Genomic DNA, 27,052 nt, shown 5'->3' with positions numbered 1-27,052 from the left:
ACAATTATTCACTGTATGTGATGAAAGGCAGAATAATTTCAGTCTCATAAAAATAATTACACATTAATTAGAATATATAAACTGAAGGTCAGTGGTTTCAGTCTCCTCCCACTAGATGATTGATGTACCCAAAATCTGTGTGTTAAGCCATATGCATGGTCTTGTGCAATCAGTTTCTTGGTTCAAAGCAGTCAAACTAAGTTCAACTTAACAGTTTTACAGTGCTGGAATTCAATTTACCACCCACCAACCCCTTCCAAACACCTTCAATAATGTTCATGACATGAGGAACATCTCAGCTTTTACCAGTGATATTTTTTTTATTTTATAACTTGTTTTCCTTGATGTATAAAATTTCATTCATCCCCAAGCATTTCGGGGACAAATTTTATCAAATTTATTCCAGCGCCAGATTGATAGACCCTGCTACTTACTACTTGTAATAGCACCACATGGGCTATCCCCCATGCAGACCTTACACACCCTGGCTGCAGATGAGACACCTAGTCTCATCCCCTTCGTGGAGACCCCTCGCTTCACATTCCCGGCTGGAGTATTGTCGGACAGGCAGGTTCTTCCTCACACTACAGGTTGCTATTTGACTTGCTCGGCAAGAACTCCTAAATTCTTAATTATGCTGAGTGTTTCTCAAGGGCCAAAATATGTTGTTATTGAGTTTATTGTATTAATAAATATTATTCATTTGAAAATTCTGTCTGCTTTGAGCCAGTATGATTTATTGGGACTATGTTTTGGTTTACACACAGATACCCCCTTTATCACTTATGCTTACATTTCATTATTAGGGAGTTGGTTTAGATCCATAATGCTCAATTTCACTGATGGTGAGTTTATAAAATTTTGACTTGTTACAATTTACTTTTGACTTAATACTCACCATTTGGGACTTTGTGGATTGTGATTTATATTTGAGTTTGGCTATCAAGAGAGTTACATCAGAAATAAGAAAACATTGGATCTATAAGGATTTGTTCCATTACCATACAAACAGAAAATTATATGCATATTTACATACCAGGAGACAATTACAGATAAAACACCACCAATAAAAACCTTCAGAATGTATGTTTACATTATTGGACAACAATTGTTACACAACACAAAATTTTCACCATACACAACTACAAAGACAATATTGTTTGTATAAATTTTGGATTAAGGTACTTTACCATGAAATTATGGTCACATCAACTTGAAAACTTTTTGTTTGTTGGTGGGGTATGATGTACAATGGACACATATTATTTTTTGTGATGCCTAAAGATCTTGAAATGATTTTTGGTACATCAGTGTATAATGGTGACTTGCAGATAGAGTATGGGTTTGGTAAAAACAAAGCTGAATCCATAATGGTGAAGCTCATTTCACGTTAAATCCTATGTTAAATCGTGTGCAAAATTTGACTGAGTACAGACATTCTTTTTTTCAATTTTCATGGTGATGACTCTGATGAGCTAAGCAAAAATTGTGTCTTAACAGCTTCATAAATATTAGCATAAATTATAATTCCGAATTATTATGTTATTGTTCTTTTCAGAAAAAGGGACAAATAGGTAAGTATTTTCTTAAATATATTCTTTGTTGGTGTTGGTTGAAAAAACAAAATACCAGGGTTTTTGTCGAGCCTGCGACTTTTGTCGCAGAAAGCTTGACATAGGGATAGTGATCCAGCGCCGTGGCGGCGGCGTTAACTACCTTCTTAAAAGCTTAATATTTCAGAAGGTAGAAGACCTGGATGTTTCATACTTTGTATATAGATGCCTTATGACATGAAGTTTCCATCTGTAATATGTCCATTGTCCTTGACATCATTTTCATGGTTCAGTGACTACTTGAAAAAAAAAATGAAGATTTTTTGTAATGTTAATTTCTCTCTTATTATGAGTAATGGGATAACTATATTTGGTATGTGCGTACCTTGCAAGGTCCTCATGCCTGTCAGACAGTTTTCACTTGACCTCGACCTAATTTCAAGGATCAGTGAACAAGGTTAAGTTTTCGTGGTCAAGTCCATATCTCAGATACTATAAGCAATAGGTCTACTATATTTGGTATATGTAATGATTGTAAGGTGTACATGTCCAACTGGCAGGTGTCATCTGACCTTGACATCATTTTCATGGTTCAGTGGTAATAGTTAAGTTTTTGTGTTTTGGTCTGTTTTTCTAATACTGTATGCAATAGGTTAACTATATTTGGTGTATGGAAATATTTTACGATGTACATGTCAGTCTGGCAGGTTTTATTTGACCTTGACCTCATTTTCATGGTTCATTGCTCAATGTTAAATTTTTGTGTTTTGGTCTGTTTTTCTAATACTGTATGCAGAAGGTCAACTATGTTTGGTGTATGGAAATATTTTACGATGTACATGTCAGTCTGGTAGATTTTATTTGACCTGGACCTAGTTTTCACGGTTCATTGCTCAATGTTAAGTTTTTGTGTTTTGGTCTGTTTTTCTAATACTGTATGCAAAAGGTAACTATATTTGGTGTATGGAAATATTTTATGATGTACATGTCAGTCTGGCAGGTTTTATTTGACCTTGACCTCATTTCCATGGTTCATTGCTTATGTTAAGTTTTTGTGTTTTGGTCTGTTTTTCATAAACTTTAAGCAATAGGTGAACAATATTTGGTGTATTTAATGATTGTTAGGTGTATATGTTTGTCTGGCAGGTATCATCTGACCTTCACCTCATTTTCATGGTTCATTGGTCAATGTTCAGTTTTCCTGGTTAACTTTGTTTCTTAGATACTATAAGCAATAGGTCAACTATATTTGATGCATGGAATGATTTTAAGGTGTACATGTCGGTCTGACCTTGACTTTATTTTCATGGTTCATTGGTCAGTATAGAATTTCCATGGTTTGGTCTGTTTCTTTCATACTATAAGCAATAGGTCATCTATATTCTGTGTATGGAATGATTGTATTAAAGGTGTACATGTAGTTCCGGCTTGGTTTATCTGACCTTGACCTCATTTTCTTGGATCATAAATGTTAATGTGATACTTGTAGTAAAACTTTATATGTAAGACTATCAACATAAAATCAATGGTCAGTATAGTAGGCGAGACATTTCAGCGTGTGCACTCTTGTTTAAAAGTCAATTTAGATTTTGATATCATTGATATTGATTTTATTGTACATTGAAGCGTGTGTGGTGTATTTTTATTATGCGAGTAATAAAGTAATGATATACTGACATTAGAGGTCTCTAAACACGATAGCTCCTAAAAGAACTTTTTGTTATTGGAAGCCATATTAATTATGTGAATCAGCAGGAGAAAAAATATGTAGCATATAAAATATAGGATACATAATTAACAACGCCTGGTGATTATTATTAGCCTGACCGGTTTAGAACCTTCACAGACCTTCTTTAGAGACAGAATGATGAATTAATTGTTGCATTCTATTTATGTAGACCACAGGCTTGTAAGTAAATGTAACATTACATCGAAAATGCGAAAGGTGAATCAATCTAATATCGCGCGCTTACCACAGCCCTATCAAAAAATCCTGGGGAGAACACTGTCTGGTATCTGGCGAATAAAAGTTATCTGATATCCGGTGGATAAGAGTTATTCTGTATCTGACAGATATCTTTACAGGATCAATTCTCCTTTCCATTAAAATCCAGTGGAATTTTGCTTAGTTGTGGTAAAAATTATTAAACTGATTTACATGTTAGGGTAAACATTTAACCTAATGATATAACCCAAATTTGGGCTTCTACATTGTGGTATAGGGTGTCTTTATAGAAATCAAGGTACATGGTAGTCATGCAGTCTTGATGCTTTGGCTAACTATGATTTGCCGAAATTTATCAAGTCTAAAAATGGTTTTAAATCCCATGGTAGCCCTGTAGTCTTGATCTTTGGCTTATGATTTGTCGAAATATTAAGTCTAACAATAGTGTTACATGGTAATAGAATAGAATAGAATAGAATATTCCAAATTACAGGGACCATAAAGGGCATATAAATCACATACAATGATTGAAGTAATTGAGTCAACAATAAGACATTACATTATAATATAAATATCACCATAAGCCTCAGTCAGAATTAGAGCCAAAACAAAATAAAAAAACTATATACCACCCCCCAAACTTTGTTTGGGAGTGAGGGTTATAATAATTGAATCATTAGTTAATCTTCAATACTCCCTTTTAAAAATTAAGGGTAATAATATATTAATCATCGGTGTTTAGTTTTTGGGGATGGTATATAGTTTAGAATTGATATTTTGGCAAATCACAAGCTAAAGCATCTAGACTGCATGACTACCATGTAACACTATTATTAGACTTGATTTTTCGACAAATCATAAGGCAAAGATCACGACTGCATGACTTCCATGTAATGTAAAACCATTTTTAGACTTGATATTTTGGCAAAGCATAACGTTTACCACCATGTACCTTGATTTCAATAAAGACACCCTATACCACAATGTAGAAGCCCAAATTTGGGTTATATCATTAGGTTAAATGTTTACCCTAACATGTAAATCAGTTGAATAAAGTTTACCGTAACTTAAAGGAAAATTACATTAGATTTTAACTGAAAGGAGAATTGATTCTGTAAAGATATCCGCCAGATACAGAATAACACTTTTTCAGCCAGATACCAGATCTATATAAATAGGATCGAACAATTAATCCATCATTCTGCCTCTGAAGAAGGTCTGTGAAGGTTCTAAACTGGTAAGGCTATGAATCATTACACAGCATTGTTAATTATGTGTTTTGGCATATCCTATATTTTATATGCTATGTATTTTCATACGACTGCAAAAATTAAAAAAATTTTGGTCGTATATTGGTATCACGTTGTCGTCGTCGTCAGCGTCGTCCGAAGACAGATGGTTTCCACATAATAACTTTAGTATAAGTAAATAGAAATCAATAAAATTTTAACACAAGGTTTATAACCACCAAAGGAAGGTTGGGATTGATTTTGGGGGTTATGGTCCCAACTGTTTAGGAATTAGGGCCCAAATAAGCATTTTTGTAGTTTCCAGACAATAACTTGTGTTAAAGTGTATGAATCTCTCTGAAATTATACCACAAGTTTCCATACTACAAAGGGATGGTTAGGATTGACTTTGGGGGGTTATGGCTCAAACCAATTAGGAATTAGGGGTAAAAAAGGGGGAAAAACAAGGGTTTTTCTGGTTAAAGGAAAATTGAGACAATTTAAAAGCAGTGTAAGGGAGGTAATCCAAATCAAAATCCAAAAATTGGAGGGGGAAAATTTTTCTCATTTCAGATTTCAGAAATTAAAAGAAAATTTCTTCAAATATTTTTTTTTGGGGGTTAATATTCAACAGCATAGTGTATTGCACAAACACAAAAAAACGGGGTAAATTTTTTTTTTGGGGGGGGGGGGGGGCAATTCGCAGTGTATTGCACAAAAGCAAAAAATTGAATATAAATTCAAATCATATAATCAACTTGAAGTTCTTTGACTGCAGTTATTCTGTGTCAGAAACCTATTATGTGCCAAAAATTTAATTACAATCCAAATTCAGACCTGTATCAAGCATGAATATTGTGTCCATTTTGGCCCCAACTTTTCAGGGTTGGACATCTGCTGTCATATACAGCTGCACTCAGCGAAGCAATTTATTTTTTATGTCCCTACCGATTGGCAATGAGAGAATATAATTTTACTTTCATTACACACATCATAAAATAGCCTTCTGGATGCTTACTTTAGGGATTCCACTCTACTTTAAAAACTAAAAATTGCCATGAATTTTAAATCAATTGTTTCCCACCTGGAAATTTCCTTGAAAAAAATGGAAAAAAAAGCCTTGAATTTCAAACATTCAGTAACATATTTTAAATGCAAGATGTTTCCCTTTCACCTCTCAAAACTTTCTCGACAGTTCCAGCTTAGATACCCATGGTAATCTATTCTAGACAAAATTAAATGTTCTAATTGGCTTCTATATATGTCCTAAAATTCAAAAGTAACTTATAGTTTCTTGATCTACTGTGGATTCATTATTTTTTGTTGGATACCAATTTTCTTGGGTACAGGTGAACCACATATTTAAATGTTCAACGAAATACAAATTTCTATCAGGTTGTATGCAGACTTTGGCAAAACCACAAAATCACATATCCACAAAAAGGTAAGTTCTCCGCAATCCACGAAAATAAATGATTCCACAGTATTCTATTCTATTCATTATCTTATATGTGTGATTTGTTATTCCTCTTAAGAAATTTAAAAGAAGGATTACATGCAAAAATATAATAGCTAAACACCACCACAATAATCATGGCCTATTCCCATTCAGAAACCTTGTCTTTTGATATATTGCTGGCAGGCCTATCATTTTGCACTCAGTGTAACTTTTCTAAAATTATACATTTATTATACCCCCGCTTTAAAAAGTGGGGGTATACTGTTTTACCTCTGTCTGGCCGTTATTCTGTCCGTCCCATGAATATTTTTCGTCGCATCTTTCTCAGGAACTACATTACAAGGATTTCTGAAATTTGGTTTCAGGGTTTATATAAGTCATCTATACAGTGTGATGCGTTTTCAGATTCATCACTCAACAACTTCCTGTTTACCGTCAAGTATTTGGGCGGGGGTATCATCAGTGAGCAGTAGCACGCACTTTCACTTGTTTTAAATTCTAGTTATCCATCAGTTTTGTATACCTACAGTGCAGTTAGTCATTAATATCATGAAAGTAATATTAGTCGTTTGAAATGCACATTTTTAATGGTCCATCATTCAAAAACACACACTATAAACAAATAACTGAATTACCCCACAAACTAATGCAATGTTTGACCCACAAACCAATGCAATGTTTGACCCACAAACTAATGCAATGTTTGACCCACAAACTAATGCAATGTTTGACCCACAAACCAATGCAATGTTTGACCCACAAACTAATGCAATGTTTGCATTCAATAAAATTGGCACTTGTAAATTCTAGTACTTTTACTGCATGTTGATAATATGAAATAAAGAAATTATTTAAAATGTTTTTGTAAACTTTTTACTTCATTTATATCCATTTACATGTTTTTATCCCATGAATCTACTTGAAAAAAAACAAAGAAGCTATTTATACAAACTTGGTGTATGTAGGAAGTACACCACTAATTCATGGCCCCATTGCTTTCTATGTTAAATTCCTCAATTTCAAGCCGGCGTAGCTCTTTTGTTTTAAGTTCAAATAAAGTGACAATCATTGCATGATAAAGCAACACTTTATGGTGTCTTGTACTGAAAAAATCAACATACCTTTAATGGCATATAAGAAAGAACTGGTTCCCGGAACTTCGGATGTACCAAAACAGATACTTCAGATCTGACAAACAGGCAAAATGTACCCTTTTTTTTAAAATTTAGTGCAGTTTTTTTAATATTCAAAATTATAAGTCAAAAAGTGTTCTACAATGATCACCAGTCATTCAGCTTTCATTTGATACCAAAAATACATAAATATTCTACATATTTTGAAAGTTACACTCATGCGTAGGAACTATTTTGTGTTAAATATGTACTACTTTCTGGTATGTGCTTTCTGGCCGGGCCCGAATTAGTGGTGTTACACCTATAACAGAACCAAACTGGCTATATTGACTTTAGCATTACTTCATTTCATTCTATGATCTATTTCAAGCAATAAAAATCATTTAAGGCTATAGTCCAAATACTATTTCACTAATTTTAAGCTCAAATTGGACTGGTAGTAACATATGGGTTATTCAAAGAAAACTGCATATGGATATTACCAATGGCCAATTTACTTTTTCTATTCTCAATATTATTGTTCTAGTTATTAATTTCTATTAGGAAAGCAATGTGCTTACCAATAGTCATATTTTTACCAGAGGTTGTTCATTTAATAAAAAATATATTAGTCCAAACCTAAGACATAATTGAGAATATTGTCCCCCCTTTTTTCTTCAAATTGGAAAAGGGAAATTTTTGGTATAAACCATACTTCTGTGGTACAACATAGATTATTAAGAGCAATTTATATATCCCTCAGCTGGCTAATTTGCTGAACTGGTTCAAAATTGCATGTACAGTGAGATTTTGGAATTCTAATATGGGTATATACCAAGTGCCTAGATTGTAAAAGGTGACCATAAAAAAACTAATAAAACTTGAAAAATCATAGGATTATTTGACCAAGAGCTATTTTCTTAACATAAACAAGTCATATAATACATGTTTTATTGATTTCAATCCCCAAAAATACTAAAATAAGAATTTGGAGTCAAGTCTTAACTGCATGCATGTTGTATGACCATAAAAGGCTAACATACCTTATTATGTCAATTTAAGAGCTGAAATTTCCAATAGACAGAATTGTTCATTCAAAAAAGATGATTAAACATGATTACTGACATCAAATATGACTAATTTTCATTGGAATAGGTACAACTTCTAAAAATTGAATTTCTGATGATTCTCTGTAATAGGAAGTACACCACTAATTCATGGCCCCATTGCTTTCTATGTTAAATTCCTCAATTTCAAGCAGGCATAGCTCTTTTGTTTTAAGTTCAAATAAAGTGACAATCATTGCATGTCAAAGCAACACTTTATGGTGTCTTGTACTGAAAAAATCAACATACCTTTAATGGCATATAAGAAAGAACTGGTTCCCGGAACTTCGGATGTACCAAAACAGGTACTTCAGATCTGACAAACAGGCAAAATGTACCCTCTTTTTAAAATTTAGTGCAGTTTTTTTAATATTCAAAATTATAAGTCAAAAGTGTTCTACAATGATCACCAGTCATTCAGCTTTCATTTGATACCAAAAATACCTAAATATTCTACATATTTTGAAAGTTACACTCATGCGTAAGAACTATTTTGTGTTAGATATGTACTACTTTCTGGTGTGTGCTTTCTGGCCGGGCCCGAATTAGTGGTTTTACACCTGTAGTCTGTAATTGTCTCATATTGTATTTTTCTTGTAGTCTCTTGTATATTTTCTGAAGTCTCATAAGTGTAAATAATTTCTGTAGTTTAAGGAGGTGGTTGTTTATTATTTTGTTATTGTCGAGTGGTATGCAAATACTCCTTTTATAAATGTCTAGTGTCAGTGAGCAAAACATTCCAGGTCACCAATGGCAGGCTTACTAAATATTTTGAGATATATTTTATTTACCTATCTCAAAGACCAGAATTTTATAATGCAAGCCTTCCATTGATGAAATGAAAAGTCTAATGATCACATAAACCTGTATTTTACAGCTGTAATTTCAGGTAAATTATTTTCTGTGTGTATTGATGAGAAGTCCTGAAGTCCAATTTTAGTTCAAGTAAACTCTCCTGATTAAGCAAATCTCAATTAAAGTCAAGACAGCAACCCACATAATTAAGCATCATAGATCAATTACCAGCTCCAACCAAAGTAAACCAAATTTAGCATAAGGGATATCTGTGTGTTAACCAAAACATAATCTTTGCAAGTCATACTGGCTTAAAGCAGGAAGATATATTAGAATAAGAATAATAAATTTATTATAAACACAAATCAAATCAGTTTTGGCCCTTGAGAAACACTCAGTATACAAAATAGAATTTCGAGTTCCTGCCTGAGCAAGTCAGCTTGCAACCTGAGGAAGAACCTGCCTGCCAGACAATGCGCCAGCCGGGGAGTGTGGAGCAAGGGGTCTCCACAGAGGGGATAAGACTAGACGTCTCATCTGCAGCCGGGGTGTGCAAGGTATGCATGGGGATAGCCCATGTGCTAGTAGAGTAGCAGGGGTCTATCAAACTGGCGCTTGAATAAATTTGATAAAATTTGTCCCTGAAATGCCTGGGGATGAATGAAATTTAGAAATGACCAGTGATAAAATTCCATCAAGGTCCAAAAACTCGGATGGAACAGCTGAGTGCCCCCAAGGATTTAGGAGTGTGGATTAATTCACCTTCAATAAAGTCATGAGAAAAAGAAAAAAAAAATGTATAAAAAAATAATACACCTGTTTTCATATTAAATCATAATAATGTAAATAGTGGTAGTCAGTATCAGAGATGCAACTAATCATCGGACCTGTCGGCCCGAGGGGGCAGAAATTGAGCAGATCCGGCAAATTGGGCTTTTGTGCAAGACCTAATGACCGGCAGGCAGTTCTCTAGGATTTTAGTAAGATTTAGCATTTTTGGTGCTAACCTATTAGTGGGGAATTGAAATTTGCCTTGTTGAAAATTTATTAATTAAAGTTAGTAATTATGTTTGCTGTAGATGTTAAACATCAATGTTTTGTAGGTCAACTTTCGCGGTAAACAATGGGGATACATGAGATTGGGGAGAGAAACGGCAGTTTTGATTCTTTCTGTAACTGTAACTGTATTGCGAATCTTCTTCCAATAAAGGAGCACCTCAATTGATGAGTAATTATCCACCAAAATAAAAGTTAATGTATCTGAACACTTAAAATGTGACATTTATTATATGAAAAGTAGTCTTCCATTAAAACAAAATTTTGTGTACCAACATAATGGTAAAAAAATTATAAAATTTTCAAATGTTGCTTTTTGAAGTTTAAACATATTTATTCATGCAATTTATAAGTATATCAAAATATACAAGGATAACAAAAAGTAAGATCTGGAAACAAGCTGCACACAGCTTATATCAATCTGATTGATTTTTGTAAGTACATGTATCCCTGTGATGAGAGTTGTAACTGGGAACTTTAAATAGGGAAATTTAAAACTGAATTGACTTTTCAGTCCTCACTTTCCCGAGAAAGTTTTAATCAATTAAAAATCTTAGAGCACTGTAAAAAAAAGGAGAGAATGGCCCTAGCCTGATGTTCAGTGGTACACAATAAAAAAATTTAAAATATATTGTAGTAATTATTAAATAAAAGAACTCAACTGAATTTTAGATATTTTCTAAAAATAATCCACTAAAGCAGCTGTCACTGTAAAGACATCCTATCTCCTTTCTCTTACTGTATAAAAAGCTGATATAAAAAATGTAGGTCTGGCAAAAATTTGATGGTTCTGACAAAACTTGCTACCCTGTAGGCCTCAATGTCTGACAGAAAAAAAATACTGTTTGCATCTCTGCAGTATTAAAACATCATAATGCTATATGTTAAAATTTCCCTAGCAAATCTTGTGCATACTTAATTGAAGAAGATGACACTCTTATATACCTGCAGTAACTATCAGAGGATCAGCATCCTAGTACTTTGACCAAATGGTCTTCAATATGTGCTTTCCCTGCAGTTGTGGCAGCTCCAATGCTTAGGCTATGACCATTGTAGTGATCAGGATTGAAGCCACATAAACTTAGTCAGGGGCGTAGCTAGGTATCCAATAAACTGTAGGCACAAATTGCGGGGGGGGTTTGGGGGGCCGCTTAAGGCCCCAAGCAGGTCCAGGGCAGAGCCCTGGTAGGGGGTTCAAGGGAGGTGAAGCCCCCCGACGGAAAACAGTTTTCAGCATTTTTAGTTGCAAAATTTTTGTGTACAAAATATTTAAAATTTGCTGGTCATTTTATCATGATAATATACATGAAGAAAATTCGAAGAATTATAGATAATTTTACAATAACATCTGACTGATGAATTGACGCAGTACAATCGGAAATCTAAAAAAAAAAATATTTACAATATGCATTGCCCAGCGTAGATCAGCATAGCCCTTAAATAAGCAGTATATCCTGTTAAGTATTTAACATCTATTCCTTTCTGATTGAGGATAATTGATATATACGTCAATTGATAGTACATATTGACGATCCTTCATTAAAATAATACTGAGACTTCATGTACTATTTTCATACGATTATTTGGGCTAGGCATCGACCATTCATCTTCTTAAACTTTCACCCTCCCCCGGCCACACCAACAGTCGATGCCTAATCCAGAAGTTCGGTTCTGTTCATAGTATCTAACAAAATTCAAGAAATTCAAATTTTCTGATATCCTGTACTGTAAGACTACTACCTGCATGCTAAGGAATTTGAATAATCATGGTCATTACAAGTAGATCCGAGAGCACTTGAAGTTACTGAAAGCTTGTTGATTTATTGATTACTAAACGTCCAGTGGCAGATAGTTCATGCATGTTCAGGACAAAAAAAAATTTACACTAAATACAACAGGTAGGTCCTGTAATAGGGGTCGTCCAGGATGAAGGTTTGGAAATTTGGAAAAGCCATTGGAAAATGAAGGTTTTATTTTGGATAGAGACAGAAATTTTGCCTTTCAGCAGACCACCTACGGACCCCTAAAAGAGTTGTTGCAAGAGTTCTTAACGTGAAGAGAGCGTGGCATTCTCTCTACACTATGCATCGTCTTTTACTCCCTCATTCTGACCAGACGTAACTGCTTATTCATACATCCCGCGCAAAATAAACGCCCAACTTTGGCAGTGGTTTTATTGTAGGTCGAATGAAGACCAAGTGAAAGCTAGTTGAAAGCCAAAAACAACTAAAACATCATGTATCTAAGAATAAAATGTCAGGGTTTTGAGCATGTTTAGGTTCTTTCAAGCATTTGTTGATAGAAGTGAAATGATCTGAACCAACGTGCAAGTTTTTATACGACCGCAAAAAAAATTTTGTGGTCGTATATTGGTATGACGTTGGCGTCGTCGTCGTCGTCCGAAGACACATTAGTTTTCGCACTCTAACTTTAGTTTGTGAATGGATCTCAATGAAATTTTACCATAAGGTTCAATACCACAAAAGGAAGGTGGGGATTGATTTTGGGGGTTATGGTACCAACAGTTAAGGAATTAGGGGCCAAAAATAAGCATTTTTGTAACTTCCAGACATAACTTGTGTGTAAGTGTATGGATCTCTCTGACATTGTACCACAAGGTTCCATATCACAAAGGGAAGGCTGGGATTGATTTTGGAGGTAATTGCCTCCAAATTTTAGGAATTAGGGGCCAAAAATGGCCAAAAAAAAAGCATTTTTCTAGTTTCATGACAATAACTTGTGTGTAAGTGTATGGATCTTTATGAAATTGTACTACAAGGTTCCATAATATCACAAAGGGAAAGCTGGAATTGAGTTTGGGTGTAATTGCCCAAAAATTTTAGGAATAAGGGGCCAAAAATAGCATTTTTGTCGAGCCTTTGACTTTTGTCGAAAAAGCGAGACATAGCGATCCTACATGTCGTCGGCGGCGTCCACAAATATTCACTCTGTGGTTAAAGTTTTTGAAATTTTAATAACTTTCTTAAACTATCCTGGATTTCTACCAATCTTGGACAGAAGCTTGTTTATGATCATAAGATTATATTCAAAAGTAAATTTTGTAAAAAAAAAATTCCATTTTTTCCGTATTTTACTTATAAATGGACTTAGTTGTTCTGCCAGGAACCATTACATTCACTCTGTGGTTCAAGTTTTTGAAATTTTAATAACTTTCTTAAACTATCCTGGATTTCTACCAAACTTGGAAAGAAGCTTGTTTATGATCATAAGATAGTATCCAGAAGTAAATTTTGAAAAAAAAAAATCCCTTTTTTCTGTATTTTACTTATAAATGGACTTAGTTTTTCTTCCAGTCAACATTACATACAGTCTGCAGTTTGAGTTTTTAAAACATTTATTAGATTCATAAATTATCCTGGATTTTTACCAAACTTGGACAGAAGCTACTTACAATCAAAAGATAGTATAGAGAGGAATATTTTTATTAATTTTTTTCCTCATTTTTGTTGAGCCTGCGATTAACAGCAAAAGTAGGCGAGACACTGGGTTCCGTGGAACCCTTAGGAATTTTTCTAGTTTCCAGACAATAACTTGTGTTCAAGTGTATGGATTTCTCTGAAATTGTACTGCAAGGTACCATATCACAAAGGGAAGGCTGGGATTGATTTTGGGGGTAATTCCCTCAGTATTTTAGTAATTAGGGACCATAAAAGGGAAAAAAAACAGCATTTTTCTAGTTTCAGGACAATAACTTGTGTGTAAGTGTATGGATCTTTATGAAATTGTACTGCAAGGTTCCATATCACAAAGGGAAAGCTGGGTTTGAGATTGGGGGTAATTGCCCTAAACATATAGGAATTTGGGGCCAAAAAACAAGCATTTTTCTAGTTTCCAGACAATAACTTTTGTTCAAGTGTATGGATCTCTCTGAAATTGTACTGCAAGGTACCATACCACAAAGCGAAGGCTGGGATTGAGTTTGGGGGTGATGAATCATAAGGGGGTTCAAAAAATTTGGGGGGGGGGGATTTTTTTTTCCTTTTTTTTCTTAAAAATTTTCCATTTTAAATTGGTTATTTCTGATTTATATATAAAAGCAAATTATAATGATATGGTTTGAATAGGTAAATTAAAAATTTTTAAGTTCTTAGACCACTTTCATTCTGTGTCAGAAACCTATGCTGTGTCAAATATTTAATTACAATCCAAATTCAGTGCTGTATCAAGCTTGAATGTTGTGTCCATACTTGCCCCAACTGTTCAGGGTTCGACCTCTGTGGTCGTATCAAGCTGCGCCCCAGCGGAGCATTTTATTAGTTTCTATATAAGGTGGAATATAATGTACATACAATTCTATCCAATACTCCATTCACTAGGGATGATAGACTAGTGTACAAATGACATTTGATACTTAAAGAGTTTTGATGACTTAACGTGCATCTACAGATAACATTGTCATTTTTTTTTCTTTTTTTTTCTTCAATGAAAAAAAATATTTGTGAAAAAAATTATGTGTAGGCACGTGCCTAAAGTGCCTAACGACAGCTACACCCCTGTTAGTACTTGTTTAATGCAGTTAATGAAATAATTTCTTTCTAAGGCTAAAGAATTTTGTGAGATAAAAAGTGGATCAGATGGGAGATTAGGGATAAGACTTTCTCTGATTCGAAAATATTTAATTAAGATTTTATGAGGACATATTTGATTTTGTACTTTATGAAGTTGAATATCTATACCCTTCCTGAAGGGATCTGTTTTTGACTGTTTCAGTTTCAAAACTGTCATATCTTTATGAAATATAATATCTCCAATACATAAATTTACAGATGAGTGAAATTGGTTGGCTTTCAAAACAGTGAATTCTCCACATCTCATAAAGCCATAAAAACCTACTGTACAGACTGTCTCTAGCATTTAATCAATAAAAGGGGTAAACAGTCTAAACACACCTTGTCTAAGACGAAATATGATTTTTTCTAAAATCTCAAAAGTAATAGATAATCTCTTATGGTTCCTAGGTTTTTGAAGTTTTTTGACAAGAGTTCAAAATGTAAGAGAGTCTATCTAATGGTGTGCTGTTGTCAGATTCTAAAGAGTCCTTACAACTATTCTGCAAATACCTGTATCTTATTCCACATAAATACAATTTTATGGTAGAATACTGTAGTTTTAAGAAATGGAAACAATATGCTATAAAGAAAATTAAAATGTCTTCAAATAGGAGGTAAGAAATCATATTTAAAATTGTTCAGCAACATAAATCTCTCAATATGTTTGAAACCAGTTACATATGCACTCTTTGTTTCGCTAGCAATAGCAACGTCCCAAAGTTGATTAACTATTTTGTTCAGGACCACATTACTTCTAAACTGGTTGGGTACTGAGGAGGTTCTAGGGCTGCATTTGGAGCCAGTCTGCGGAAACGGTCTATCTGTAAACGAGATAAAGCGTCACTTATTTCATTTTCATATCCTGGTACATGTTTTGCACTAAAATGGAAGTTATATTTACAGGCACACCATGTTAATTGTCGCATTAATTTCATGATTTGCAAGCATTTAGAGTGACCTTTTTTCACTACTGCAACTGTTGCCTCATTATCGCAACAGAAAAGTATACGGTTTTTAGACCACCTGGAACCCCATAGAATAGCTGCCACTACTATTGGGTAAAGTTCTAGGAAAGCCATGGAATAGTTTTTTTCACATGGTAATTCTAAATTTCCTGACCATGAAGAATAAAACCCGTCTCCTTTATGATAACCTCCAAAACCTTTAGTTGATGATGCATCTGTAAATAGTTCCATGTCAAAAACTTGAAATATAATTTTTTTTGTAAAACATTTACTCCATTCCAATTGCTGAGAAAACGCAACTAAATCTGTTCGGCACTCCATACTTAGGTAAACATAATGGTGCAGATCATTGACGGTAGTGGACAGATTAATCAGATATGAAACAAAAGAGCGGCCAGGAAGAACCAACCTTGAAGCAAAATTTAAATGACCTTAAAGCTGTAAAGGTTCCCTTTTTGTGCATTTCCATTTCCTATGCATTTTTGATGTAGGCAGTCGAGCTTCCATTTATTTGGTGTCCAGTATAATACCTAGATATTCCAAACATTTGACTGGACCTTATGTTTTATGACTAGCTGCCTGTATGTTAAGTCTCTTAAAAATCATCATCATTATAGCCATGGTTCTTTCACCATCTGCTGATGGTGAATCAATGGTTAAAAAATCATCAAGCAAATGTAAAATGTTTGAAATTTTGTAGTTATGCTTTGCAATGTGGCAAATAGCTTGTGACACATTCGTTTCCGTTCTTTAACTTAAGTTTGCCTCAACCAAATGTTATGAAACTTATACACAATGCTTATTACCACAAAATACAGATCAAGTTTAAATTTTGATGGTGTCACTTTAATCTTTCTAGAGTTATGCCCCTTTACAAAAGAAAAAAATGCAGAATTTTTCGTTTCCGTTCTTTAACTTAAGTTTGCCTTAACCAAATGGTATGAAACTTATACAAAATATTTATTACTACAAAACTCAGATCTATAACAAATTTGGGTAGTGTCACTTTTACCGTTCTTCAGTTATGTCCCTTTATAACTTTATATGATATGCAAGCGGGGGCATCACCTGTGTCCCATGGACACATTCCCCATTTATAATGAACTGCCTTACATGTAGGTGTTTTACCATTTTCATTTACATGTTTCTTTTCTATAGTTCCTCTACAATTATTCATCAAGACCTTAACAGGAAAGGTAATCTCAATACACATTGACAGTAGTAGCACTATTTCGGATTTAAAGCATTCCATTCAGGACAAAGAAGGTATTCCACCTGATCAACAAAGACTTATACAAGGAGGCACTGGAATACAGTTGGCAGATGATTGCACTTTTGATGATTATGGTAAGTTAAGTGTGTACAGCAAATTGCACTTTAGATGATTATGGTACGTTGGTGTGCATGTGTGCAGCAAATTTGATGAGTGCTTGAAAGTAATTGTGCAGATCTAACTACAATACATGCAACAAACTAATATGATTAAAATAACTATAGCTAGTATAACTAAGTTTTTATACGACAGCAAAATTTTTTGCGCCCATATTATGTTATGGCGATGTCAGCGTCCGAAGACATTTTGGTTCACAGACAATAACTTGAGTATAAGTGTATGGATCTCTATGAAATTTTAGGACAAGGTTCCATACCACTAAAGGATGGTTTGGATTGTTTTTGGGTGTATTATCCAAGTGGTTTTGTAATTAGGGGCCAAAAAAGGTAAGTTTTACTGGTTCATAGAAAATAAATTGGTTCGCAGACAATAACTTTAGTATAAGTGTATGGATCAGTATGAAATTTTAGCACAAAGTACCATACCACAATAGGAAGGTCGGGATTGATTTTTGGGGTTATTGTCTTAGCTAATTTGTAATTAGGGACCAGAAAGGGGCCAAAAACAATTATTTGTCTGGTTTTAAGACAATAATAACTTGAGTATAGTGTATATATCTCTATTAAATTTTAGCACAAGGTTCCACACCACAATAGGAAGGTCGGGATTAATTTTGGGGGTTATTGTCATAGCTGTTTAGGAATTTGGGGCCAAGAAGGGCCTAACAAAAACAATTATTTGTCTTGTTCACAGACAATAACTTGAGTATAAGTGTATGAATCTCTATCAAATATTAGCACAAGGTTCCATACCACAATAGGAAGGTTGGGATTTATTTTGTGGGTTATTGTCATAGCTGTTTAATAATGAGGGGCCAAAAAAACGCATTTTTCATGTTTCAGGATAATAATTTGTGTAGAAGTATACATTTCTATGAAATTTTACCACCAGGTTCCATACTTCAAAAGGAAAGTTGGGATTGATTTTGGGGGGTCATGGCCCAAACCGTTAAATAATTACGGGTCGAAAAGTGGCCAAAAAACAACTATTTTTCTGGTTTGCAGGCAATAACTTGAGTATAAGTGTATGGATCTCTATTAACTTTTAGCACAAGGTTCCATACCACAATAGGAAGGTAGGGGTTTATTTTGAGGGTTATTATAGTAGCTGTTCAGGAATTAAGGGGCTAACAAAAACAATTATTTTTCTGGTTCACAGACAAAAACTTGAGTATAAGTGCATGGATCTCAATTAGATTTTAGCACAAGGTTCCTTACCACAATAGGAAGGTTGGGATTTATGTTGGGGGTTATTGTCATAGCTGTTTAGTAAAAAAGGGTCAAAAACAAGCACTTTTCATGTTTCAGGACAATAATTTGTGTATAAAAGTATGGATCTCTATGAAATTTTACCACAAGGTTCCATACTTCAAAAGGAAAGTTTGGATAGATTTGGGGGCCAAAAAACTAGGATTTTCTGGTTTCTGGACAATAACTTGAGTATAAGTCTATGGATTGCTATTTAATTGTGCCACAAGGTGTTATACCATAAAAGAAAGGTTGGGATTGATTTTGGGGGTTATGACCCTAATGGATTAGGAAAAAGGGGCCAAAAACAATACTTTTGTAATACTTTGTATAAATTTCTTATTTCTTGACCAATTTCAATGGAGTTTAATTCAAAATCTTAAATTCTTGGGGGTTCTTTAATATGCTGAATCTATTTAGAATGGGCCCTGTTTTTGAATTGGTCCAAAGGGTCCAAAATTAAACTTTCTTTGATTTCATCAAAAATTGAATTATTGCTGTTCTTTGATATGCTGAATCTAACCGTGTATTTAGATTTTTAATTTTAGGGCCTGTCTTCAAATTGGTCCACATTAAGGGTACAAAATTAAACTTTGTTTGATTTAAAAAAAATTGAATTCTTGGGGTTCTTTGATATGCTGAATTTATTCGTGTAATTAGACTTTTGAATTTTGGGCACAGTTTTCAAGTTGGTCCAAATTGGGGTCCAAAATTAAACTTTGTTTGATTTCATCAAAAATTGATTTAATAGTGTTCTTTGATATGCCCAATCCTACAGTGTTTTAGATTTTTGATTTTTGGGCACAGTTTTCAAAGTTGGTCAAAATTGCGGTCCAAAATTTAAATTTGTTTGATTTCATCAAAAATTGAATTATTTGTGTGTTTTTATGTGCCCAATCTAACAGTGTTTTAGGTTTTTGATTTAGGGCCTGTTTTGCAAACTGGTCCACATTAAGGTCCAAAGTATCCAAATTTAAACTTAGTTAGATTTTAACAAAAATTGAATTCTTGGGGTTCTGTGATATGCTGAATCTAAGCATATAATTAATTTTTTTTAATTTTGGGCACAGTTTTCAAGTTGGTTCTAATTGGGGTCCAAAATTAAACTTTGTTTGATTTTAACAAAAAATGAAGATATGGGGTTCTTTGATATGCTGAATTAAAGTGTGTATTTAGATTTTGAATTTTGGGTCCTGTTATCAAACAGGTCCACATTGAGGTCCAAAGGGTCCAAGTTTAAAGTTTGTTGGATTTCTTCAAAAATTTAATTCTTGGGGTTCTTTGATATGCTGATTCCAACCATGTATTTAGAATTTAGATATTGGACCATAATTGATAAATGTCCAATTTTAAATTATTTAAGTACTAAGACCACATTCATTTTGTGTCACAAACTATGCTATATCAAGTATTTAATCGGGATCTAAATTTAGAGCTGTATTGCACATTTGTTAGAAATTTTAAGTTGAGTCAAAGTTAAAAATAGATATAGCATCATATTCTAATTTTAGAAATTATGTATAAAATAAGTTGAAATTTACTGTTCATTTAATAGATATTTTAAAAAGAGGTCAGTTTTATAGATTTTTTAAAGACACTATTAATAATGAATGATATTTTCGAAATTGGTTTTTTTTTCATTTTTAGCTCACCTGACCTGAAAGGTCAAGTGAGCTTTTCTCATCACTTTGCGTCCGTCGTCCGTCGTCCGTAAACTTTTACAAAAATCTTCTCCTCTGAAACTACTGGGCCAAATTTAACCAAACTTGGTCACAATCATCATTGGGGTATCTAGTTTAAAAAATGTGTCCAGTGATCCCGTCAACCAACCAAGATGGCCGCCATGGCTAAAAATAGAACATAGGGGTAAAATGTAGATTTTGCCTTATATCTCTGAAACCAAAGCATTTAGAGCAAATCTGACATGGGGTAAAATTGTTTATCAGGTCAAGATCTATCTGGCCTGAAATTTTCAGATGAATCTGACAACCCGTTGTTGGGTTGCTGCCCCTGAATTGGTAATTTTAAGGAAATTTTGCCGTTTTTGGTTATTATCTTGAATATTATTATAGATAGAGATAAACTGTAAACAGCAATAATGTTCAGCAGAGTAAAATCTACAATTAAGTCCACTTGACCAAAATGGTCAATTGACCCCTTAATGAGTTATTGCCCTTTATAATCAATTTTTAACCATTTTTCGTAAATTTTTGTAATCTTTTACAAAAATCTTCTCCTCTGAAACTACTAAGACAAATTTAACCAAACTTGTCCACAATCATCATTAGGGTATATAGTTTTAAAAATGTGTCCGATGACTCAACCCGCGAACCAAGATGGCCGACATGGCTAAAAAATAGTACATAGGGCAAAATGCAGTTTTTGGCTCATATCTCTGAAACCAAAGCATTTAGAGCAAATCTGACATGGCGTAAAATTGTTAATCAGGTCAAGATCTATCTGTTTGTGTATTTTCAGACCAATCAGGCAAATCGTTGTTTGGTTGCTGCCCCTGAATTGGTAATTTTAATGAAATTTTGTCTTTTTAGCTCACCTGACCTGAAAGGTCAAGTGAGCTTTTCTCATCACTTTGCGTCCGTCGTCCGTAAACTTTTACAAAAATCTTCTCCTCTGAAACTACTGGGCCAAATTTAACCAAACTTGGCCACAATCATCATTGGGGTATCTAGTTTTAAAAATGTGTGGCGTGACCCTGTCAACCAACCAAGATGGCCGCCACGGCTAAAAATAGAACATAGGGGTAAAATGCAGTTTTTAGCTTATAACTCAAAAACCAAAGCATTAAGAGCAAATCTGACATGGGGTAAAATTGTTCATCAGGTCAAGATCTATCTGCCCTGAAATTTTCAGATGAATCGGACAACCCGTTATTGGGTTGCTGCCCCTGAATTGGTAATTTTAAGGAAATTTTGCTGTTTTTGGTTATTATCTTGAATATTATTATAGATAGAGATAAACTGTAAACAGCAATAATGTTCAGCAAAGTAAGATTTACAAATAAGTCAATATAACCGAAATGGTCAGTTGACCCCTTTAGGAGAAATTGCCCTTTATAGTCAATTTTTAACCATTTTTCGTAAATCTTAGTAATCTTTTACAAAAATCTTCTCCTCTGAAACAACTGGGCCAAATTAAACCAAACTTGGCCACAATCATCATTGGGGTATCTAGTTTAAAAAATGTGTGGCGTGACCCGGCCAACCAACCAAGATGGCCGCCACAGCTAAAAATAAAACATAGGGGTAAAATGCAGTTTTTGGCTTATAACTCAAAAACCAAAGCATTTAGAGCAAATCTGACATGAAGTAAAATTGTTTATCAGGTCAAGATCTATCTGCCCTAAAATTTTCAGATGAATCGAACAACCTGTTGTTGGGTTGCTGCCCCTGAATTGGTAATTTTAAGGAAATTTAGCTGTTTTTGGTTATTATCTTGAATATTATTATAGATAGAGATAAACTGTAAACAGCAATAATGTTCAGCAAAGTAAGATTAACAAATAAGTCAACATGACTGAAATGGTCAGTTGACCCCTTTAGGAGTTATTGCCCTTTATAGTCAATTTTTAACAATTTTTCGTAAATCTTAGTAATCTTTTACAAAAATCTTCTCCTCTGAAACTACGTGGCCAAATTAAACCAAACTTGGCAACAATCATCATTTGGTTATTTAGTTTTAAAAATGTGTGGCGTGACCTGGTCAACCAACCAAGATGGCCGCCACGGCTAAAAATAGAACATAGGGGTAAAATTCAGTTTTTGGCTTTTAACTCAAAAACCAAAGCATTTAAAGCAAATCTGACATGGGGTAAAATTGTTCATCAGGTCAAGATCTATCTGCCCTGAAATTTTCAGATGAATCGGACAACCCGTTATTGGGTTGCTGCCCCTGAATTGGTAATTTTAAGGAAATTTTGCTGTTTTTGGTTATTATCTTGAATATTATTATAGATAGAGATAAACTGTAAACAGCAATAATGTTCAGCAAAGTAAGATTTACAAATAAGTCAATATAACCGAAATGGTCAGTTGACCCCTTTAGGAGTAATTGCCCTTTATAGTCAATTTTTAACCATTTTTCGTAAATCTTAGTAATCTTTTACAAAAATCTTCTCCTCTGAAACAACTGGGCCAAATTAAACCAACCTTGGCCACAATCATCATTTGGTTATTTAGTTTTAAAAATGTGTGGCATGACCTGGTCAACCAACCAAGATGGCCGCCACGGCTAAAAATAGAACATAGGGGTAAAATTCAGTTTTTGGCTTTTAACTCAAAAACCAAAGCATTTAAAGCAAATCTGACATGAAGTAAAATTGTTTATCAGGTCAAGATCTATCTGCCCTGAAATTTTCAGATGAATCGGACAACCCGTTGTTGGGTTGCTGCCCCTGAATTGGTAATTTTAAGGTAATTTTGCTGTTTTTGGTTATTATCTTGAATATTATTATAGATAGAGATAAACTGTAAAAAACGATAAATGTCGGCAAAGTAAGATCTACAAATAAGTCAACATGACCGAAATTGCCAGTTGACCCCTTTAGGAGTTATTGCCCTTTATAGTCAATTTTAACCATTTTTTCGTAAATCTTAGTAATCTTTTACAAAAATCTTCTCCTCTGAAACTACTGGGCCAAGTTAATTATAGATAGAGATAATTGTAAGCAGGAAAAATGTTCAGTAATTTAAGATGTACAAACACATCACCATCACCAAAACACAATTTTGTCATGAATCCATCTGCATCCTTTGTTTAATATTCACATAGACCAAGGTGAGCGACACAGGCTCTTTAGAGCCTCTAGTTTGGTTATTATCTTGAATATTATTATAGATAGAGATAAACTGTAAACAGCAATAATGTTCAGCAAAGTAAGATCTGCAATTAAGTCAACTTGACCAAAATGGTCAGTTGACCCCTTAAGGAGTTATTGCCCTTTATAGTCAATTTTTAACCATTTTTCGTAAATTTTTGTAATCTTTTACAAAAATCTTCTCCTCTGAAACTACTAAGACAAATTTAACCAAACTTTTACACAATCATCATTAGGGTATATAGTTTAAAAAATATGTCCGATGACCCCGCCCGCGAACCAAGATGGCCGACATGGCTGAAAATAGAAGATAGGGGTAAAATGTAGATTTTGGCTTATATCTCTGAAACCAAAGCATTTAGAGTAAATCTGACATAGGGTAAAACTGATTATCAGGTCAAGATCTATCTGCCCTGAAATTTTCAGACCAATCAGGCAACACGTTGTTGGGTTGCTGCCCCTGAATTGGTAATTTTCAGAAAATTTTGCAGCTTTTGGTTATTATCTTGAATATTATTATAGATAGAGATAAACTGTAAACAGCAATAATGTACAGCAAAGTAAGATCTACAAATAAGTCAACATGACCAAAATTGTCAATTGACCCCTTAAGGAGTTATTGCCCTTTATAGTCAATTTTTTTACAATTTTTTCATAAATTTTGTAAATTTTTGTAAATTTTTACAAAATATTTTCCACTGTAACTACTGGGCCAAGTTCATCATAGATAGAGATAATTGTAAGCAGCAAGAATGTTCAGTAAAGTAAGATCTACAAACACATCACCATCACCAAAACACAATTTTGTCATGAATCCATCTTTGTCCTTTGTTTAATATGCACATATAGCAAGGTGAGCGACACAGGCTCTTTAGAGCCTCTAGTTTGAAGAACTTCGTGGTAGGTTTGTTTGTTATTCTGTATAAATTGATTTTCAGAATGTTATATATATATTTTATGAAGCAAACCCCTTTGAAAACTCAGCTAATATTGTCCATTAACAAATAGATAAATTAAATTATTTGGTGTAAGAAGATATTATGGTCCATTAATAAATAAATGAATTAAATTCTTGGTGTACTTGGATATGCTGAATCTAACCGTGTATTTAGATTTGGATATTGGACCATAATAGGTAAAATTCAATTTCAAATTTTTCAGTTCTTTGACCACATTTTGTTCTGTGACAGAAACCTATGATGTCTCAAATATTTAATCACAATCCAAATTAAGAGCTGTATCAAGCTTGAACGTAGTTTCCATACTTACCCCAACTGTTCAGGGTTCGACCTCTGTGGTCGTATCCAGCTGCGCCTAGCGGAGCATTTTATTCAGTATTTTTTTTCTTTTTCAGCAAAATAAGTTTTCTTCGTCACTAGATTTTGTAAGCTTTGAATTGCATACAAAATGAAAATTATGGCTGAAACTATTGTTGTATAAAAGCGCTTTGTAGAGTTGGAATTTTATAACCAGTATTTATGCACCAAATGCCTTAAAATTGATATTGCTAAGAACTTCATGAATGAGATTTATCTAAATGGTTTTGAATTTAGATATTTAGGATAACTCATCTTGAAAAATTAGGTTTGGCAAAGACAGGAATTTGTGTGAAATAATATTAAATGTATGTTTTGTAGGTATTACAGATAGTGATACCCTTCACTTGGTACTGAGACTTCGAGGAGGTGGATGTAGTCCAGAACAATGGATAAAGATGGGATCAGAAAAATATGGTATGACATTTTTAGCTCACCTGGCCCACAGGGCCAAGTGAGCTTTTCTCATCACTTGGCGTCCGTCGTCCGTTGTCTGTCGTCAGTAAACTTTTACAAAAATCTTCTCCTCTGAAACTACTGGGCCAAATTTAACCAAACTTGGCCACAATCATCATTAGGGTATCTAGTTTAAAAAAAGTGTCCGGTGACCCGGCCAACCAACCAAGATGGCCACCATGGCTAAAAATAGAACATAGGGGTAAAATGTAGATTTTGGCTTATATCTCTGAAACCAAAGCATTGAGAGCAAATCTGACATGGGGGTAAAAATGTTTATCAGGTCAAGATCTATCTGCCCTGAAATTTTCAGATGAATCAGACAACCCGTTGTTAGGTTGCTGCCCCTGAATTAGTAATTTTAAGGAAATTTTGCCGTATTTGGTTATTATCTTGAATATTATTATAGATAGAGATAAACTGTAAACAGCAATTATGTTCAGCAAAGTAAGTTCTACAAATAAGTCAACATGACCAAAATGGTCAGTTGACCCCTTAAGGAGTTATTGCCCTTTTATAGTCAATTTTTAACAATTTTTCGTAAATTTTTATCTTTTACAAAAATCTTCTCCTCTGAAACTACTAAGATGAATTTAACCAAAGTTGTAAACAATCATCATTAGGGTATGTAGTTTAAAAATTGTGTCTGATGACCCCGCCAGCGAACTAAGATGGCCGACATGGCTAATAATAATACATAGGGTAAAATGCAGTTTTTGGCTCATATATCTAAACCCAAAGCATTTCGAGCAAATCTTTCAAAAAACAAAATTGTTCATTAGGTCAAGATCTATCTGCCCTTAAATTTTCAGACCATTCAGGCAACCCGTTGTTGGGTTGCTGCCCCTGAATTGGTAATTTTTAGAAAAATTTCCAGCTTTTGGTTATTATCTTGAATATTATTATAGATAGAGATAAACTGTAAACAGCAATAATGTACAACAAAGTAAGACCTACAAATAAGTCAATTGACCCCTTGAGGAGTTATTGCCCTTTATAATCAATTTTTAACAATTTTCATAGATTTTGTAAATTTTTACAAAATAATTTCCACTGAAACTACTGGGCCAAGTTCATTATAGATAGAGATAATTGTAAGCATCAAGAATGTTCAGTAAAGTAAGATCTACAAACTCATCACCATCACCAAAACACAATTTTGTCATGAATCCATCTGTGTCCTTTGTTTAATATGCACATAGACCAAGGTGAGTGACACCGGCTCTTTAGAGCCTCTAGTTAGCTCATCTGGCCTAAAAGTCCATGTGAGCTTTTGCCATCACTTGGTGTCCGTAGACATAGGGATGCTAAACTGACCGCAAATACTATTTGTAAGAAGCTTTATATTTCAGAAGGAAAATGACCAGGGTTTCATACCTGGTATACAGATGACTTACTAAGTACCCATCTGTCATATATCCATTGTCCTTTTCATTTTCATTTTTTAGAGACTGCTTAAAAAACTGTTTAGTTTTTATGCCAAAGCTGTAGCGGAGGGGTCATTAAGTTTTACCCTTGTCCGTCTACATCCGTACTTCCCTAAATTGGTTTCCGTTTTCTTACTTGAGTTTGCCTAAACCAAATGTTATGAAACTTATACACATTGCTTATTACCACAAAACACAGATTAAGTTTGAATTTGGGTAGCTTCACTTTTACCTTTCTAGAGCTTAACAAATGGAAAAATTGCTGAATTTACGACGAAAGATACCAGAGGGACAGTCAAACTCATAGATCGAAAACAAACTGACAACGCCATGGCCAAAAATAAAAAGACAAACAGACAAATAATAGTACAGATGACACAACATAGAAAACTAAAGACTAAGCAACACGAACCCCACCAAAAACTGGGGGTGATCTCAGGTGCTCTGGAAGGGTAAGCAGATCCTGCTCCACATGTGGCACCCGTCGTGTTGCTTATGTTATTACAAATCCGGTGAATAGTCTAATTCCGTAAGTCACATTCAGGAAAAGGGAAGGGTATTGTAGTTACGACATAAGGAACATATCCG

General features: G+C 34.0%; 1 protein-coding gene across 4 annotated transcripts in view; it reads left to right on the top strand.

The window, feature by feature from the left end:
• The window catches only part of LOC127738111 (von Willebrand factor A domain-containing protein 5A-like), a 100,791-nt gene that overhangs the window by 50,101 nt on the left and 23,638 nt on the right, over nt 1-27,052 (top strand). For all 4 annotated transcript variants that reach the window (XM_052249239.1, XM_052249238.1, XM_052249241.1 and 1 more), the window contains exons 16-18: nt 1,559-1,574; nt 16,950-17,138; nt 24,903-24,998. In XM_052249239.1, the coding sequence (XP_052105199.1) occupies nt 1,559-1,574; nt 16,950-17,138; nt 24,903-24,998 (301 nt within the window). The remainder of the gene's footprint in view (nt 1-1,558; nt 1,575-16,949; nt 17,139-24,902; nt 24,999-27,052) is intronic.

The sequence above is a fragment of the Mytilus californianus genome, unplaced genomic scaffold (assembly GCF_021869535.1).
Source record: "Mytilus californianus isolate M0D057914Y unplaced genomic scaffold, xbMytCali1.0.p SCAF_4, whole genome shotgun sequence".
NCBI lineage: Eukaryota > Metazoa > Mollusca > Bivalvia > Mytilida > Mytilidae > Mytilus > Mytilus californianus.
Note: the sequence above shows the minus strand (reverse complement) of the source record. Positions and strands in the feature narration are given on the sequence as shown.